At 36.0% G+C, this 17,083-nt stretch overlaps 1 protein-coding gene across 16 annotated transcripts in view; it reads right to left on the bottom strand.

Moving 5' to 3' along the window:
- tns1b (tensin 1b) overlaps positions 1 to 17,083 on the bottom strand; it is a 245,918-nt gene that overhangs the window by 49,559 nt on the left and 179,276 nt on the right. For all 16 annotated transcript variants that reach the window (XM_084123219.1, XM_084123216.1, XM_084123215.1 and 13 more), the window contains 6 exons: positions 13,038 to 13,150; positions 11,891 to 11,951; positions 11,474 to 11,549; positions 8,767 to 8,896; positions 8,510 to 8,575; positions 8,280 to 8,396 (listed from right to left, as the gene is read on the bottom strand). In XM_084123219.1, the coding sequence (XP_083979345.1) occupies positions 8,280 to 8,396; positions 8,510 to 8,575; positions 8,767 to 8,896; positions 11,474 to 11,549; positions 11,891 to 11,951; positions 13,038 to 13,150 (563 nt within the window). The remainder of the gene's footprint in view (positions 1 to 8,279; positions 8,397 to 8,509; positions 8,576 to 8,766; positions 8,897 to 11,473; positions 11,550 to 11,890; positions 11,952 to 13,037; positions 13,151 to 17,083) is intronic.

Consider the following 17,083-nt stretch of genomic DNA (forward strand, 5'->3'; position numbering starts at 1 on the left):
TTGTAATTTATTCTGATTCAAAATCATTGAATTTACAGTAAATCGCTACTGAGAATTTTAAAGTATTTTTTTACTCCAGGCCTCACTGAATAGTACATTCCTGCAGGAGACAGGAGTTCAGGTTTGGCATTTCCTGATCCCAATCCCTCTTTTCTCAGCATCATTTCCTGTCCTCAATCTACCAACCCCATCAATATGAGTATAAAAGGCCAAGAAAAAAGCATTATTCCACAGCAGAATACTGTCCAGAGTCAGTATGTGATGATCAGGAATCATCTTCAACGGACATTTCCATATCATTTTCAATTCCAACTTATCTGTGAGTGAGCCATGGCTTTTGCCACTGTATCAAAATAACACGACAAAAACATCCGGATGACCACACACGTGAACAAACAGTCCTCAGGTAGTTAAATCCTTCAGAGGGGAAACACGAAAAGTGCACCTCTGGTGTCATGTGTTAACAGATGGTGACAGTAAAAGCCTAGCATTGTGATGACAGTGCAGTGTCTCTGTGAACGCAATGATGAGAACTAAGCTACAGCGTGCTGAAAGGGTTAACCGTCTCATTTTGTTGGCAAAGCTACTGGTTTCTAGCCACATAATATAGAGAGGCCCAGCCATCCATCGCAAGAAGGTTTTTAATTGAAGCCAGCTTGATGTGTAGACACGTTTATTACGTAACAGTTAGACTGCCAGCCACACAAACAGACCATAATAAAACTCAGCTTTGCACAGCTGAACTCCAAAACGCAATTCAAACACCAATCCTGCAACAACTGTGATGAAACCGTAGCAGACGCTCTGTTTAAGAGCTTAGCTTAAATATGTACTAACCGCACTTAGTCTCATAATAAGGAAATCAGCTGTGCCTGCAAATCTTTGGGAAAAGAAAAAATACAGTCTGAGTTGGTGAAATTAAACACAGCCAGTGAGATTAATTTAAAACTGCATTTTTTTCCTAAATGCATGCTCAAAACCTGTTGGGTTCCTATTCATTCAAACTAAGTATATTAGCACTCTCAGCCTTGAAAACACATTTAAATTGTTGGAAGTTCTGCAGCCTAGGAAAACTTCATATCATGCTTCAACAAAAATAATGAGAGAGTGATCATACTTTTGGCATATAATGGTGACTCTTTATTTATTGGCAGATCTTAAAAAAATAAAACTTCTTCAAACTGTGCTTCATCTATATTAAAACGCATCACATTTACTAAAATATAGATCTGACCACTGACCACAGACTTGATCAACCGTAAAATGAGTTTTAGTGTGAAGCGGATATGTGTGTGTGTGTGTGTGTGTGTGTGCGTGTGTGTGTGGCCTGGTAAACCCTACATTATGGGGCCAAAATGTCCCCACAAGGATGGCAATATCCGAAATCCTTGTTCGTGTGGGGACATTTTTTGGTCCCCATGAGGAAAACGGCTTATAAATCAAAAAAGTGATGTTTTTTTGAAAATGTGAAATTGCAGAAAGTTTTCTGTGATGGGTAGGTTTAGGGATAGGGTTAGTGTAAGGGAATAGAATATACAGTTTGTACAGTATAAAAATCATTATGTCTATGGAAAGTCCCCATAAAACATGAAAACACTACATGTGTGTGTGTGTGTGTGTGTGTGTGTGTGTGCGTGTGTGTGTTCCTGTGTATGTTGACATTAGCTAGCAGTCAATTAACTCAATTTAAAATAAAATAAAATATTTTAAAAAATTATAAATATCACGATAAAATTTAAATATTATTTATTTTTTGTCATTTTTATTTAAAAAAAAATATATAATTCATTTTTATTTTATTTTTTATGAAAACAATAAAAAAAGGAAAAATATTAAAAATAAAAATAAAGAAATCATGTAAAAAAGTTAATGATATTTCAGATTTTCAAACAGTCCCACTAGTTGGGGGACAAAATCATTGTATCTGACAAATATTTGATAAATTTCACCTAAACACAACAAAACCAGATTATAGTTTAAAAAAAAGTTTAAAAAGTAAAAAAATAAAAATAAAAATAAAATAAAATTAATATATACAATATAAAAATATAAAAAAATACATTATAAAAAAAAAAAAAAATATATATATATATATATATATATATATATATATATATATTTAAAACATCACAGAGAACTTCCCCAATTCAAAGAATAACCCATAAACATCTAGCAAACCAAAGCGTAATGCCATTTGTGGTTGACACAAGTCAGAAAATAAGTTGTGAGAGGATAAATCATTCACACAAGTTTACCTCAGAGCAGATCAGATCTACTGTCAAGCTTCAACATTCCTCTCCAAACACTTCTTCTACCTCTTCTGGGCTTTTCTGGTCCAAAAAAGACCGTAACTCTGACAGTCCAGTCTGATGTGTGTGCAGTGAACAGAGACTCTTCGCTCTGTCACTCTCCCTCCAGTGACTGATAACAAAAAAGGCTTTTTGCTATCCAAGCTGGAGGAGTTGGCTCTTTTTCACACACCATTTCTGTCAACGCCTCTCCAATCCCATCTCCCCGTCGTCACACTTTTCTTACCCAACCATCCCAAAAATGCTGTGGGCAGGGCCTTAGCCAAATACGGGTAGGCCACGGTAAACAAGAGCTCAGCGCTGCCTCCTGACTCCCGAACCCCAAGAGTCAGAGACACCCTCAATGACACTGATGGACAGAGTGATTGTTTTTACACAAGACCACAGACAGTTACAGTACATGCCAATTCTAATGTCTTTATGGACTTAATGGGCTTTTTTTTAATCAACATTAAGATGTTGGGTTAAAACGTACATGTACATTCTATATAGCCTACACATTATAATATACACTATCACTCAAAAGTTTGGGTTCAGTAAGTTTTTTATATATATATATATATAGAGAGAGAGAGAGAGAGAGAGAGAGAGAGAGAGAGAGAGAGAGAGAGAGAGAAATTAATACTTTTATTCAGTAAGGATGCATTCAGTTGATCAAAAGTGACAGTAAACAAAATATTTAAAACATAAGAAGCAGCACAACAGGTTAGTATCATACTATCAAATAGTAAATGGTTATTTTAAATTGCAATAATATTTCACAATAATACTGTTTTTACTGTATTATTTGAGTAAATAAACACAGCCTTGGTGAACTTCTTTCAAACTTCTTCCAAAATCTTACAGACCCCAAACTCTTGAATGGCAGTGTATATATTATAATCTGTATATTAAATTCATATACATTTTAAACTAAAAATCTTAAAGAAATGATGGGCTCGAGATTTTTGGTTAAAATAATTGTTTGCATAATAATTTAATATTATACAACACTAATAAGTTTTAACCATTTCAATCACCGTTTGCATTCAGCAGCTGGCATGATAAATTCAAATTTTAAGTACAAATTTTCATTATCAAAAACTCAATAATAACTCCATGTGAGCAAGGGGGAATGTTTTATTTATTTTTTTAAATATCATTGCTCACTTTTCAAAATCCCATTAATCACAGATGGGGGAAAAAAATAAATCACAACTTTCCATTTAATTCAAAAATACATCACATTATAAAAATGAGATATACTTTTTATGGACAGAACATATTAAATCAAAGAATGCAAATTATTCTAATTGTTCATGACAGCCTGATTTGTAAACCTGGCTTTGAAAGTAAGACACAGAACGCTATTCTGATGGATTCCAGCCCAGCATTGCGGCCAGCTAGTGTGTGGTTTCTGATGTGTACAAATATCAGTGGACCAACAAAGATTGGCCTTGTTTTGCTCTAAGCTTGCCAGCAGCTCCTGTTAAACAGAGAAGTGCTATCTGTGGTCAAGGCATGAAGCCGATAAGACATCAATTACTGAGCCATTAACATCCAAGAAGAGATAAAGCATTATTATCTTAAAATGCTGCCCTCTCATTTGTGGGCTGGTCTACTCTAATTATGGCGCTCGGTCCAATAGATAGCGACTTAGTACTGGAGGGAACAAACACTGTATGGCTGTGATTCTTAGTAGCCTATATTATAAGATGCATTAATGTTGTTCACCAAAAAAAATAGTCTGAAAGCATTACTTGTGTCGTTTTCCAATGGAAAACACAAAAGTACATTAATATCCACCTCCAAAAAGCACTATAAAAGATCATAAAAGTAATCCATACACAACATTACAAATCTTCTGAAGTCAAGTAATAGCTTTGAGTGAGAAACAGGGTGAAATGTCTCATTTGCACTTGTGTGCATTGAGGCAGGACGACTCAAGACATGGCATGCAGGGTTTGACTTCAGCAATAAATCATTTGTGCGAATAACTTCTTTTTTGGTCTGTCCCACACAAATGATGATGTTGTATGACTTCAGAAGACTTGGAATATAATGCACAAGTCACACAAGTGTAACTTTGAAGCTTAAAGTGTTAGTTTTTTCAAAAATTAAAATTCTGTCAGTAATTACTCACCTTCATGTTGTTCTAACCCCATAAGAATTTCATTCATCTTCGGAACACAAATTAAGATATTTTTGATGAAATCTGAGAGCTGGCTCACTCCTTTTGCTAGGTAATTGATATCTGCCAGCCCAGAAAAGTTAGTAAAGACATTGTTAAAATAGTCCAAGTGACTACAGTGGCTTAACCTTAAGTTTATCAAGCGACAAGAATACTTTTTGTGCGCAAAATCCCCCCAAAAATAAAGACTTTATTCAATCATCTCTTCTCTTCCATGTCATTCTCCTAAGCTGTTGACGTAGTGTAACAGCGCAGCGCTTCTGGATAGTGAGCCTACGTTCTGACATACAACCCAGAAGCGATGCGGCGTTAAAAAATGGTACTATAGTAAAAGTCCAAAATTTGGAAATTTGGGGGAAATACTGGAATGCACATCCAAACTATATTCATCTTCTTCAATATCTAGTTCTGAATACTTTAGAATTTAGCGTTAGAAACATTAATAGCTGCCTAATCCAGCAAAAAGTCAGCGAAGGAATGACAGTGTTATCCATGACGCATGTTCTCTGTTCTTGGTCTATTAGTACCAGTCATTCTCTCCACTGACAATGTCAGCCAGTCCTTCAGTGTTGGCATGAGCTCCAGCACAAAGGCATAATGTCTGGCTGTTTATCATGTCTCTAGAGTCGGTCCTCTGGTCGCAATCGCTCCATGGAGATGTTTGACTGTGTGATAAGCATCTAAATTCATTTGCAAATGTGCCCTTTCCATTCAGCAGTCCTACTGACTGAAGACAGTCTCTGTCAAGCATGCAGAAGTGGGCGGTATGATCAAAACTTCATATCAGGATATTATAACTTTCTTGGGGTTTTTTTTCTCAAAGAAGCTTCCAAAAAATGTATCACAGTTTAAACTAAAAAAATAAAATATGAAGCAGCACAACTGTTTTCAACATTGATAATAATAAGAAATGTTTCTTGAGCAGCAAATCAGCACATTAGAGTGATTTCTGAATGATCAGAAGACTGAAGACTGGAGGAATGATGCTGAAAATTCAGCTTCGCCACAAAGGAATAAATTAAATTTTAAATTATATTCAAATAGAAAATAGTTATTTTGAATTATAAGAACATTTTCAAAATATTACTGTTTTACTGTATTTTGGAGGGAATAAATGCAGCCTTCTTCCAAGAGTCTTCTTTTAAAAACATTACAAATCTAACCAACCCCAAACTTAATAATGGTATTTATAGTATATGTAGCATGTGGCATCTCATAAAGGGGAATGCATCACTGCCAGGTGATGCCAGGGGGCAGTTAGAGGGGCTTTGGGGTCTTGCCTCCTGACCAGAGATTTGGATTAGTTTACACCCCTCTTAAAGGTGGCAGCCTATTTCTGCCTGCCCTATTTAAAGAAAGGACTGGTCAAGAGGCTGGCAGACTTTATAGCCTTTATAGCCTGTCATCTCAAATGGCTTCAGCGTAGAACAGAGTAGAATTTAAATGTGTGCTAAACTGACTGGAGCTCCTAAAATATGACCCTAGGGATATTAAAAATAACACGACGATACAGTCTTGACAGTTTTAAAGGTATTTTTTGGATTGCAATAATCTAAACACACTCTTGTTTTCGAAGATAAAATAATTTATAGTCGTAGCTGTTTTGGACATTGTGATCGGACAGGAATGGTCTAACTGTCTCCTCGCTGCATGAATTGCACAATTCTTAGCCAACGCCTGGAATATTTCACAAAAGGCCACTGGAAGTCGATGAGGGAAATGGAGGCTTGGGACGCAGGGTAGTGCGGTGTGACTGTGGTCAAATTCCCACAGGCAAACTGGGCTCTGTGTGTTCTCTATTCAATACTGGGATTGTACCAGCCTCCAGACCACCCTCAGTACTTTGAGGTGGTCACACACGCACACGCACACGCACAGCAATATCTGGTTGAAAAATCACCATTTTTAGTCTGAGTAACTGGTGCTGATGAACTTATTCTCCTACTTTCTAACCATTCATGCAATCATTGCAATGCAGTGTAATTTATGGAAAATTCCAGGTTCAACAACGGTATATTGACAGCATTAGGGGACTCAACATTTTCTGAAGAGACTCGATCGCTTTATATGGTTTATAGTAATAGTAACCACTGTTGGTTACTATAAACCATATAAAGTGATCGAGTCTCTTTAAATAGGCCAGTTTTATGATCTCTTTATGAACTTTTTGAAGTGTCAAAGTGGTAGTTGCATAGCTGTCAATGGAGGGTCAGAAAGCTCTCAGATTTTATCAAAAAGATCTTCATTTGCATTCTGAAGATGAACGGAAGTCTTACAGGTTTGGAACGACACAAGGGTGAGTAATTACTGACAGAATGTTAATTTTTTGGGTGAACTAACACTTTAAGTCTAGCTATGTGTGACTAGTTGTCATTTCACCCAAGCATGGTTTGAGAAGACTTTATTATTTGTCACTACAACATTTTTTAACGAATAAAGTAAAAAATAAAGCTATGTCTATGATGAGAAAAAAAGTGTAACAGGATGTTAAACTAAAACATATACTTCCAAACCTCGACAGAATTCCATACGTATCCTCCTTGAATTCCTCGCTTTGACTTTCCCTCTCCAGAGAGCTGACCCACCAAATGAGGATGTCTCAAAATCGGACAACAAATCACATGTTTGAGGAGCAGAAGCACACCACAAGTCAAAATAAGGAGGCTCGTATCGTAGGCCACAAGGGTGTGAGGACAATTCCAGTGACACTGTGTGCGTGTGTGAACTCTACTCGACCTCGTGATTTGTTAAAGAGCAGCACTACAAACTCATCTGATTAAATCAGTCCCTGTCGCATGCACGGATTATCATAGTCGTGTACACAAACAGCTCTGTCACAAAACTTTAATACAGCCAGAATGCTGATGAACTGATGGACTGACAGATGACCTGGACACAGACTCTCTGTGAACTCTGAGTGACCAGATTAAGGAAGCATCTTAAGTGTCATGAACCCTTGTACTCTAGACTGATCTTGCAACATCTGTGCACAGCGCACAGGAGACTCGACTCACAACTAATTTCAATAGAGTCTGGTGTAAGAATGCTGCTAAGCTAATGCTATAGAGTGCAACAATCAGGTTCCGGAAGTAAAAACGCCATTCACTTTCTCCATAGGGAAATTGATTTTTAACGATAACCTGCAAACCTTTAAAAACAGACCTACTATGAGCTACGAGGTTGTTAATCGATGGTATTTGCTGGTGAAGCCAGCATTATTTCAGCCTATTTTTAAAATAATTGTTTAACAGTGGAAAAAACTACATTACCCATGATGCTGCACAGAAAATTCCACCAATCAGAGACCCAAAACAAGCAAACACAAGCCAAAAGAGCCGTTTAGCTCCGCCCACTCCCATGAAGCGCTGCGAGTGACAAAGTTTGTAGCTGGTTGTATGAGGCTTTAACAAAGACTTTATTTGAATCCCTATGGAAATGGAAAATATGATTCTAGAACCCATTCCACTGAAAAAGGGGATGGGCACTGTTGCAATATATACTCATAAAAAAAACAGTGGCTTCTTTGTGAAGTTAATGTCAATTGACAGCAATTAACGCTAAAATTGTTGCAATAAATAATAAAAATAACTAAATACATATTTAAATAATTATTAAGTTATTAATTATAAATGATGGATGGATGGATGGAAAATATTAGATAGATGTGAAATGTGAAACTGGTATATTTGAATTTGTCTGAAGCAAAAATAGAACTGTTTTACTACCATTCTGGCTTCACTGTGGGGAAAATCTAATCATTTCCATTCATTCGTTGAAAATAAGACGACAGTTTCACTCACCTTCCATGGAATCTTCACAGCGCTGGTTGAAGTTCTCGTAAGAATCCCAGCGAATCAGAGATTCTTGGGTATTGTAGTCCACAGAAACACTAGGCCCGTTCTCAAGGTGGTCCATTCCTATGACAGAACATCTACAGTCAGGAGCTTCTGGGCTCAGTATATGCCCTATTTACAGTATTTCTGTGATTCTTTATTAGCTGAAAATGAACGACAATAAATAGAATTCTTACCTTGGATTTTTTCTGGACCAAAAGAAAATACAAATTCCACTTTTCCATATTCAGGAAATCTGTCATCTGAAAAAGATTTATTAAAAAAATAGAATGACCAAAGCAGTGTCATCAATGCAGCCGATTTAATAAAGATAAATAAATTAAATAAAAAAATAAAAAACATGAAACCAACCAGATCTAGTCTCAGTCTCAGATGGTACAGCACAGTCAAAAGTCTGACTATTCAAGACCAAACCAAAGCAAATCCAGCATACCTTTAAATGTTTCATCAAGCTCATCTTTGCCAAAGACGATGCCCGGGTCATGAACAGCACAGGTGTGGAACTGCACTCTGAATATGACATCACGGGACGGGCTGCGGAAGCGTTTGTGATAGCACTTGAGCTGTGGAGGACATGAGAAAACACACATAACAGGTCAAACACACAGAGACTGAAAACAGCGTTATCTTAATTACAAATATATATATATTATATTATATGACTTCTCTAAGTAAGAAATAAAGTAAGCAAATAAATAAATAAATAAATAAGTCAGTTATCAAGCTAAATAAGTTTTTACTTAAATTATATTTATAAATAATAGTTCAAATCTAATAAATAAGTCACTTATCAAACTAAATAAGCTATTAATAAATAAATTATAAATAATAGTTAAAATGTAATGAATAAATAAATAATAAATAAATGAGTAAATAAATAAATATTGTTTAATTGTATTGCAGTGTATTGTGTTTGTAGAGACTTTCATAGAAACGTATCAGCGCTTTGGAGGATTGACTGGTATTTTTGTCATGTTGTCTGAAGCATAAACAAAATAGTTTTTTACCACTTTTCTAGGTGGACGGGTTTCTTTCTGGTTTTGCAATGCCAGTGTAATTCCTGTGAGTGGAGTTTGCTTCACTTAAACTTGCAACCACGATTTATGCTTCTTTGTTCAGAAATTATTTTCTGTGGTAATCGACATGGCACAAGTTGTATTGAACTTGTATTGAACCCAGAACATTCCTTTAAGAGCATGGCAAATCATTCAAATGCAATCTTGCGTCAACACACACACATTCTGCACAGAAAGTTCTATTCATGGGCTTGGAACAGATTGTTTGAGAGGTTTTGGATGCCGGTCGCCTCGCCTTCCCATGGTGCATCAGAGCCAGAGATGTCAGTATAGTGAAAGTATGTAAAACAACAGAGCCTCTCCAAAACCCAGACAAGGACATAAAAATGTCCTCACTGGCCACTGAGGAAACTGTATCCCTCTTTCTGTTGCCCAAAATAACTATAATTAACCTACTTAACTTAGGGCAGATGGACATAAAATGTACAGCTTTTCAGTTCGGAAAGAGTGAAACAAAACAAACACGACCAAATTGAGGAAGATGGGGGCTGGCAAAGCATGCTGCGGTTTTCCCAAACTGCAGCAGAGACTCAGTCGCACACATGGGGGGTCCGCTCCGGAAAAAAAACGCATCTCAGTCATTCACAATCAGCAAAACGAAGCTTTTAAAAACAAAGCATTTATCTGAGAATACAAAAACAAATGATGTCGGCAATGCAACATTTTTACGTTTTAATTTCCTCCTTAAATTTCACTCAAATTATGCTGATAATAAAGAAATGCAAAATCAAAGTATTCTCACTTATGATCTCAGTTGCATTTGATACTCAAGGGAAGTTTTTTTTTTTTTTTTTTATGCTAACACTTACATTGATCTATAATATGCTTTGGCCAAAGCTCAATGCTACAGTTGTGGTTCATGTTCGGGCGAGAGTCCTCTATACATCAGCTCTGATTGATTTTAGAGAGAGAGAGCTCCTCTATGAGCACAGCATTATGATAAAGCACTCAGCTCGTTTTGGCTTTCTCTTCCAAAAAGCTTTCTGGAGTTAAATGCAAAAAAAATCTATGCAGAGAAAAGCGTCTCTCATCAGGAATAAATGTCTGATGGATGGGCCTCTAGACATCCTGCTTTATTATTGGCGTGTGTGACTCTGAGAAATGCCCATAAATGGAGGAAAAACCTGTGCCAGATTTAACCCCACAAGTCAAAAGCGAAAAACAACAACAAAAAAACAGTATGAAATTCCATTTTACATAGAGACAATTATAGGTCCATAAGATTTGTTTGCATTGTGATATTAATCACACAATTATGAATATTTTCCTAATTGTTTTACTTTTGAGTTGTTTTGTTATTCCCATTATTCTCAGTGATTACAGTGTTACATAGTAATTGGGAGTAGAAATTAACATTAACTCTATTAGTGAAAATGTAAGATTGTATTATATTATTATTATTGATATTTTAACAATGTCCACATTAATAAAAAAAAAGTTTTTTATTATTTATCATTATTATTCTTACTATTATTATTTTTATTTGGTTTGATCTTGTTTTGTTAATGGTTTGTGTGCAACATGCTAATTATTATTATTATTTAAAAAGTGATAAAGGAAGTACAGCAAAAAATTACCATTGTGTAATATAAAATATAATATAATATAATATAATATAATATAATATAATATAATATACATTTCAATATATAATTTAATATATCTTAACAGTCATGGAAATAATGTAATGATCTTTATGGTTCGAAAATAAGCTTCATTTTCTTGATATAAAAAATAGGATTCTTTTGAATTAGGCTTGACACATGTGACCCTGGACCACAAAACCAGTCACATGGGTCAATTTTTTTGCTGCATTCACTCACAAAAAATTTATGTTTTACATATGTACGGTAGGAAACTTACAAAATATCTTCATGGAACCTGATATTTACTTAATATCCTAATGATTTTTGGCATAAACGAAAAATCGATAATTTTGACCCATACAATGTATTGTTGGCTATTGCCACAAATATACCCGTGCGACTTGTGACTAGTTTTATGATCCAGGGTCACATATAACCAAGGCATGTTTTTGACAGATTTTGTGTGATTCATTCTTACCAGAATGTCTCCTTTCAGGAGCAGGCCGGGTTCAATGGTGATGCAGATGCTGGTCTGACTGTCTCCATGTACGTTACTGCAAATATCAGTCAGACACACACCCATTAACCACAAACAACCTCACACAGAAAAACATTTAAGTGATTAATGCATGGCTTGCAAGACATATTTCTATTTGTAATGAATTGAAAGGGTCATCTACAAAGCTGTAGTCTGAGAGCATGGGGGAAGCTACAGGGGCCGAGTTCAGTGATGTATGGGAAAAGCACATGCGGGCTCCTCAGAGTGTGTGTGTGATTCAGAAGCCCCCAACCCCCAGACACAGAGGGCCGCCTGTGATTGGACGTCCTGAAGGCTGGGCTACATGCCAGGGAAGCATGAGCAATACCGTGTAGGAAAACATGGGGTGTTTCTTACTAGATCCCAGATGTGTAGACGGGCTGCATAGCCTGGTAGATCTTGAGGAAAGGGCGGCAACCTGAGAAACCATGAGAGAGAACAAAAACAAAATGTTAGCAGAGCTCTAAAAGTGGAATATCTAAAGGTCTTCGTCGTGGAGCAGAAAAGCTCTCTCTAACTCTCTCAGGCCCTGTTTATACTAATTATATTAACATGCGTCCCAGATGATACCATCACAAGCAGAGGCAAGACTTTCTATGATGTTTATAGAATGTTTTGGGATATTTCCACTGTTATCTCCAATGTGTCTCCTGAAACTACTTGTGATCTGGTTTTGTTGAGGAGAGGGTCTGAGATATCATGACTACATATGTGACTTATTTATGCTGACCTTCTGTTCTATTGCATGCTGACATCACTCAAACCGAAGACGTTCCATTTATATTGTTCTAAATGTTTTTATTGGACTATATTTTCAGGCAATTGTTCTCAAACTTTTACAGGTGGTGAACCACGTTAAATTAAATAACTAACACTCCTAATAATATTGTTTTACTTTAAAAATAATTTATAATGTAAATTTCACAGGTGATGAAGCACTTTAAAAATTAAATAAATAAACAATATATATATTTTTTAATAATATATATGTTTTATTTTCTATATAAAATGTAAATTACACACACACACACATTTTATTTTATTTCGATGTATAATTCGATTAATAATTAATTAATTAATAATTAACAATTCGATGTTGGTGCTTTTTATATATATATTATTATTATTCTTAATTTTTTTTTTTTTTTTTTTAAATCAGCGCACCACTTAGAAAACTTTACGGTCCATCATTTTGAGAATGCCATACATAACTGTCTGGGGAGGATGGATTTGATTATACAACAAATATGATGTGGTCACATGTTTCTCTGACTACGCCCCGACTGTGGTTTCAGTGATCAGATTCCGGACCCCGTCTACAGCTGTATTTAGCGCTGACCTCTTGTGATCGGATCACCCGAGATGTGTGTAATAGAGCAGCATGTTGTCAGTCTGACAGGAAGGTGTCAAAAACAGCAGGACTGGAGACGAACCCCAGAAACCTGCCTTCAACACCTCCAGGAGTCACTGACAGATGGCCCACAGCCAGAGAGATTGGGCTCACCTCCTTTGGACTCGAAGTTTGGGATCCCGTGCATGATCACGTGGTGCAGAAACAGGGGCTTGTTGTTGATCTTGATGTGGCCGGAGAGCAGACCGCTGAAGTACTGCACATACCTAGAGCAAAACACAAGATTATCAGAAATAAACAAAACTAGTGGACAACAGACAACTGGGGAGGACTAAGATATGAACAAGTGTGTACTAGAGATGTCAAAACTACTGGTACTTCTATAACAAGCCATTAAAAAAAATACATCCTTTACAATAATTACAGTAATCAGAAAGATGAAGAATCAAAAAGAGCAGAATGATGGCAGCCTAAAAGTGCACGTATCCACGTTTGAGTTCATCACTTTTGTATTTTTTGTAATATACAGTACATAAAATATAAAAATGTTTTATATATAAAACTTACATATATTAAACTTACATAAATATAGTAATACTTAAGTTAGTTGATTAAGGCATTTGCATTAATGCATGACCTAACAATACTTTTACAACATTTATTAATCGAGGTTAACGTTAATTTCTACATATCCTGATGCATTTTTTTTATTTTATTTTAAAGTAAAATTACCATTAGTTAAATGTTAACAAATTAAACTGTATTTCTGTTACCAATATACAGTATGTTTACAAAAAAAAGAAAAAGAAAAAAAGAAATATGTCTAGAAAAATAAGAATAATTAATATTTACTGAATATTTTGTATATTTTCCATTTTAAAATAAAGGACCTATTGGACACCATGTAAGTTTTTGCTGTGGTATTAAACTTTTATCGAGAATCAAACATTTTAAATGGCATTGCTATCTGCTACTGAATTTATCGTGACAACCATCCGTTTAAGAAACACAGATGCACCTGTTGTATAATCTTGCTGAGTGAGTGAAAGTCTCGGGTTTCAAGCAAAAGACATATTCATGTGAGTGTGTATTACATAACATACTATCTAAACACTGTTGACAACACCATTTAGGGTCATAAGACGGATTCATCTGCAGTTGAGGAGCGCTTTGCTGTGTTTCCGAACCCTTAGCACAGATGTTAGGCTTTATAAACAGGAAAAAGCATTTTTCTTCTTGAACGCTGAGGTTGTATCTCTGGAGAGGGACAGTGACCAGTGTTTCTGAACAGGATGTCCTGTTACTTTATCCTCTACAGTAAAAGACCTGGGTGTTATACTCGATTGTAACCTGTCTTTTGAAAATCATATTTCATATGTTACAAAAACAGCCTTTTTCCACCTTAGAAACATTGCTAAGCTACGTAATATGCTATCAGTTTCTGATGCAGAAAAGTTAGTTCATGCATTCCTGACCTCGAGACTAGATTACTGTAATGCTTTATTAGCCGGTTGTCCTGCATCCTCAATAAACAAGCTACAGTTAGTCCAAAATGCAGCTGCTAGATTTCTTACTAGATCAAGAAAATATGATCATATAACACCGATTTTATCATCACTACATTGGCTACCTATAAAGTTCCGTATTAATTACAAGGTATTGCTACTGACTTATAAAGCCCTAAACGGCTTAGCTCCAGTCTATTTAACGGATCTTCTATCGCCCTATAATCCATCGCGCTCTTTAAGATCACTAAATTCGAGGCTTTTGGTCATACCTAGGATATCCAGATCAACCAAAGGAGGGAGAGCATTTTCACATTTGGCTCCGAAACTCTGGAATAGTCTTCCTGATACTGTTCGTTGCTCGGACTCGCTCTCCCAGTTTAAAACTAGATTAAAGACGCACCTTTTCGGCCAGGCATTCATATAATATTTTTGATCTTACAGTTCAAACTACAATCCGGCCTCTAGTTCATAAATGCCAGAGGAGAACTGGCCCCGACTGAGCCTGGGTTCTCCCAAGGTTTTTTTTTTTCTCCATTAGGTCACCTGATGGAGTTTTAGGACACCATTAGGTCACTTGATGGAGTTTTTTCGGTTCCTTGCCACTGTTGCCTTTGGCTTGCTCAGTTGGGGATATTTTGGGGATATTTAATTTTATTTTATCAATCAATAAATTCCACTAGAAACAAACCTTGTTGTATTATTTTATTTGAATTTAATACTGTGAAGCTGCTTTGATACAATCTGTATTGTGAAAAGCGCTATACAAATATACTTGATTTGATTTGATTTGATTTGTTTCTGCATCTTCCTGGCAGATCGCCCGAGGCCTGGTTTCCCATGAACATTCAGTTGTTCCAGGGCCCCCCATTCCAGAAATCACAAGCTTCTTCTTTCGTCCTGGAGCAAGCTCTTACCATGACTCTGCTTTTCCATTTTCCATGAAGGGAGCACAAGTATGTGCCCCAATGAAATCTAGTTTTAATGAAGCCTGAAGTGCCAGTGCTTCCATATACAGATGGAATGCTTGATTCTGTAAAAGCAGCACATCCAGGGCCAAGTGTTCCCTTATGAGGCATACATGGGTGTGTGTAGAGGCATGTGCTCCAGCACAAAGTGCATGTACACGTTTATCAGCGTAACTGTACATTGGGTTCCAAAATCATTTAAACTACTAGTGGAAAAACATTATTTTCTTTAATATAACATTTTTGTTGCAAAATATATAATCACCATTGTAATCTGAGTGAAAGGCTGAACTGGAAAGCAATGGAGCTGACATGACCAAAACCTATAATTCATGTTCTCCAGCATAATTTCGAGATGTTCCAGAGAACAGCAAGAACATCTGTTCACGTCACATGATCAATACCCCTCATTTTACTTATTTAAATGGGACCTATTATGCCCTTTTTCAAAGTCTTGATTTTGTTTTTGGGGTCTACTAGAATAGTTTTTCATCATTCATCATTTTTCACATATTTTACATTGTTGCAGCACCTCTTCTTAGTCTTTCAGTAACACTCTGTTTAGTTTCCTCTGTTTATCCACTCCTTTCGTAAAGTGCAATGTGCTCTGATTGGTCGGCTGGCCCAGTGTGTTGTGATTGGTCAACCGCTTCAAGCTTGCTTGGTAAAATGTCACGCCCCTTACCATAACCGTGAGTTTCAAAACACTACTAATGCAACTCAACCTAGCCTCACCCCCTTTCTTTTTGCGTATGCCTTTGGCAGTAATGAGGAATATTGTGACGTGTGCATTCCTGGAAGAAAACAATCGAGGTGTTTCAGTGTTTACTGATATAGAGAATAACTCCCTTTGGAGTGACTTTGGGCTTCGTAACTTGCAGAGCTTCATGCTCAAACAGCAACATTACAAACTAAAGAAAGTTGAAAATGTATAAAAAACGCATAATAGGACCCCTTTCAGTAATGACCTAGAAATATAGATTTTTTTTCATGCAAGTCATAACTGTTCTTGTATATAAATGTTTAAAAATAATAAAACAACCAAGTTTAGTCTTGATTTTTTGGACTCCACTGTACATTTAGAGCTAAGTAGCAGAACTGGCAACCACTTCTGTTTAATTATAACTCAGGAAATAATAACCCAAAGGCCGACATCCCAAACATGGCTTTTTAGTGTCTCTCCAGAACATATTTGCGAAATAATCATATAGGTATTCACACACACAAATCTTCCACAGCTGGTACGTGATTATGAGGATTTGCGCATTTGAGAAATGAGGATGAATTTGGTGTAAATATATACATATACAAATACATATTCATATACAGTATATACTGTATTCATGAGCATATGCATATAAACACACACGCACACCACCATTCAAAAGTTTGGGGTGAGATTGTTTAATGTTTTTGAAAGAAGTCTCTTCTGCTCACCCAGGCTGCATTTATTTGATCATATACAGTAAAACAGCAATATTGTGAAACATTATTATAACTTAAAACAATTGTTTTCCTATTTTAATATGTAATTTATATCTGTGGTGCAAAGTTGAATTTTCAGCATCATTACACCAGTCTTCAGTGTCACATGATCCTTCAGAAATCATTCTAATATGCTGATTTGCTGCTCAAGAAACATTTCTCATTATTATTATCAATGTTGAAAACATTTATGCAGCTTAATTTTGTGAAAATTGTGATAGTTTTTCAAGATTCTTAAATA

Source organism: Abramis brama (genome assembly GCF_963993115.1).
Source record: "Abramis brama genome assembly, chromosome: 8".
Lineage (NCBI taxonomy): Eukaryota > Metazoa > Chordata > Actinopteri > Cypriniformes > Leuciscidae > Abramis > Abramis brama.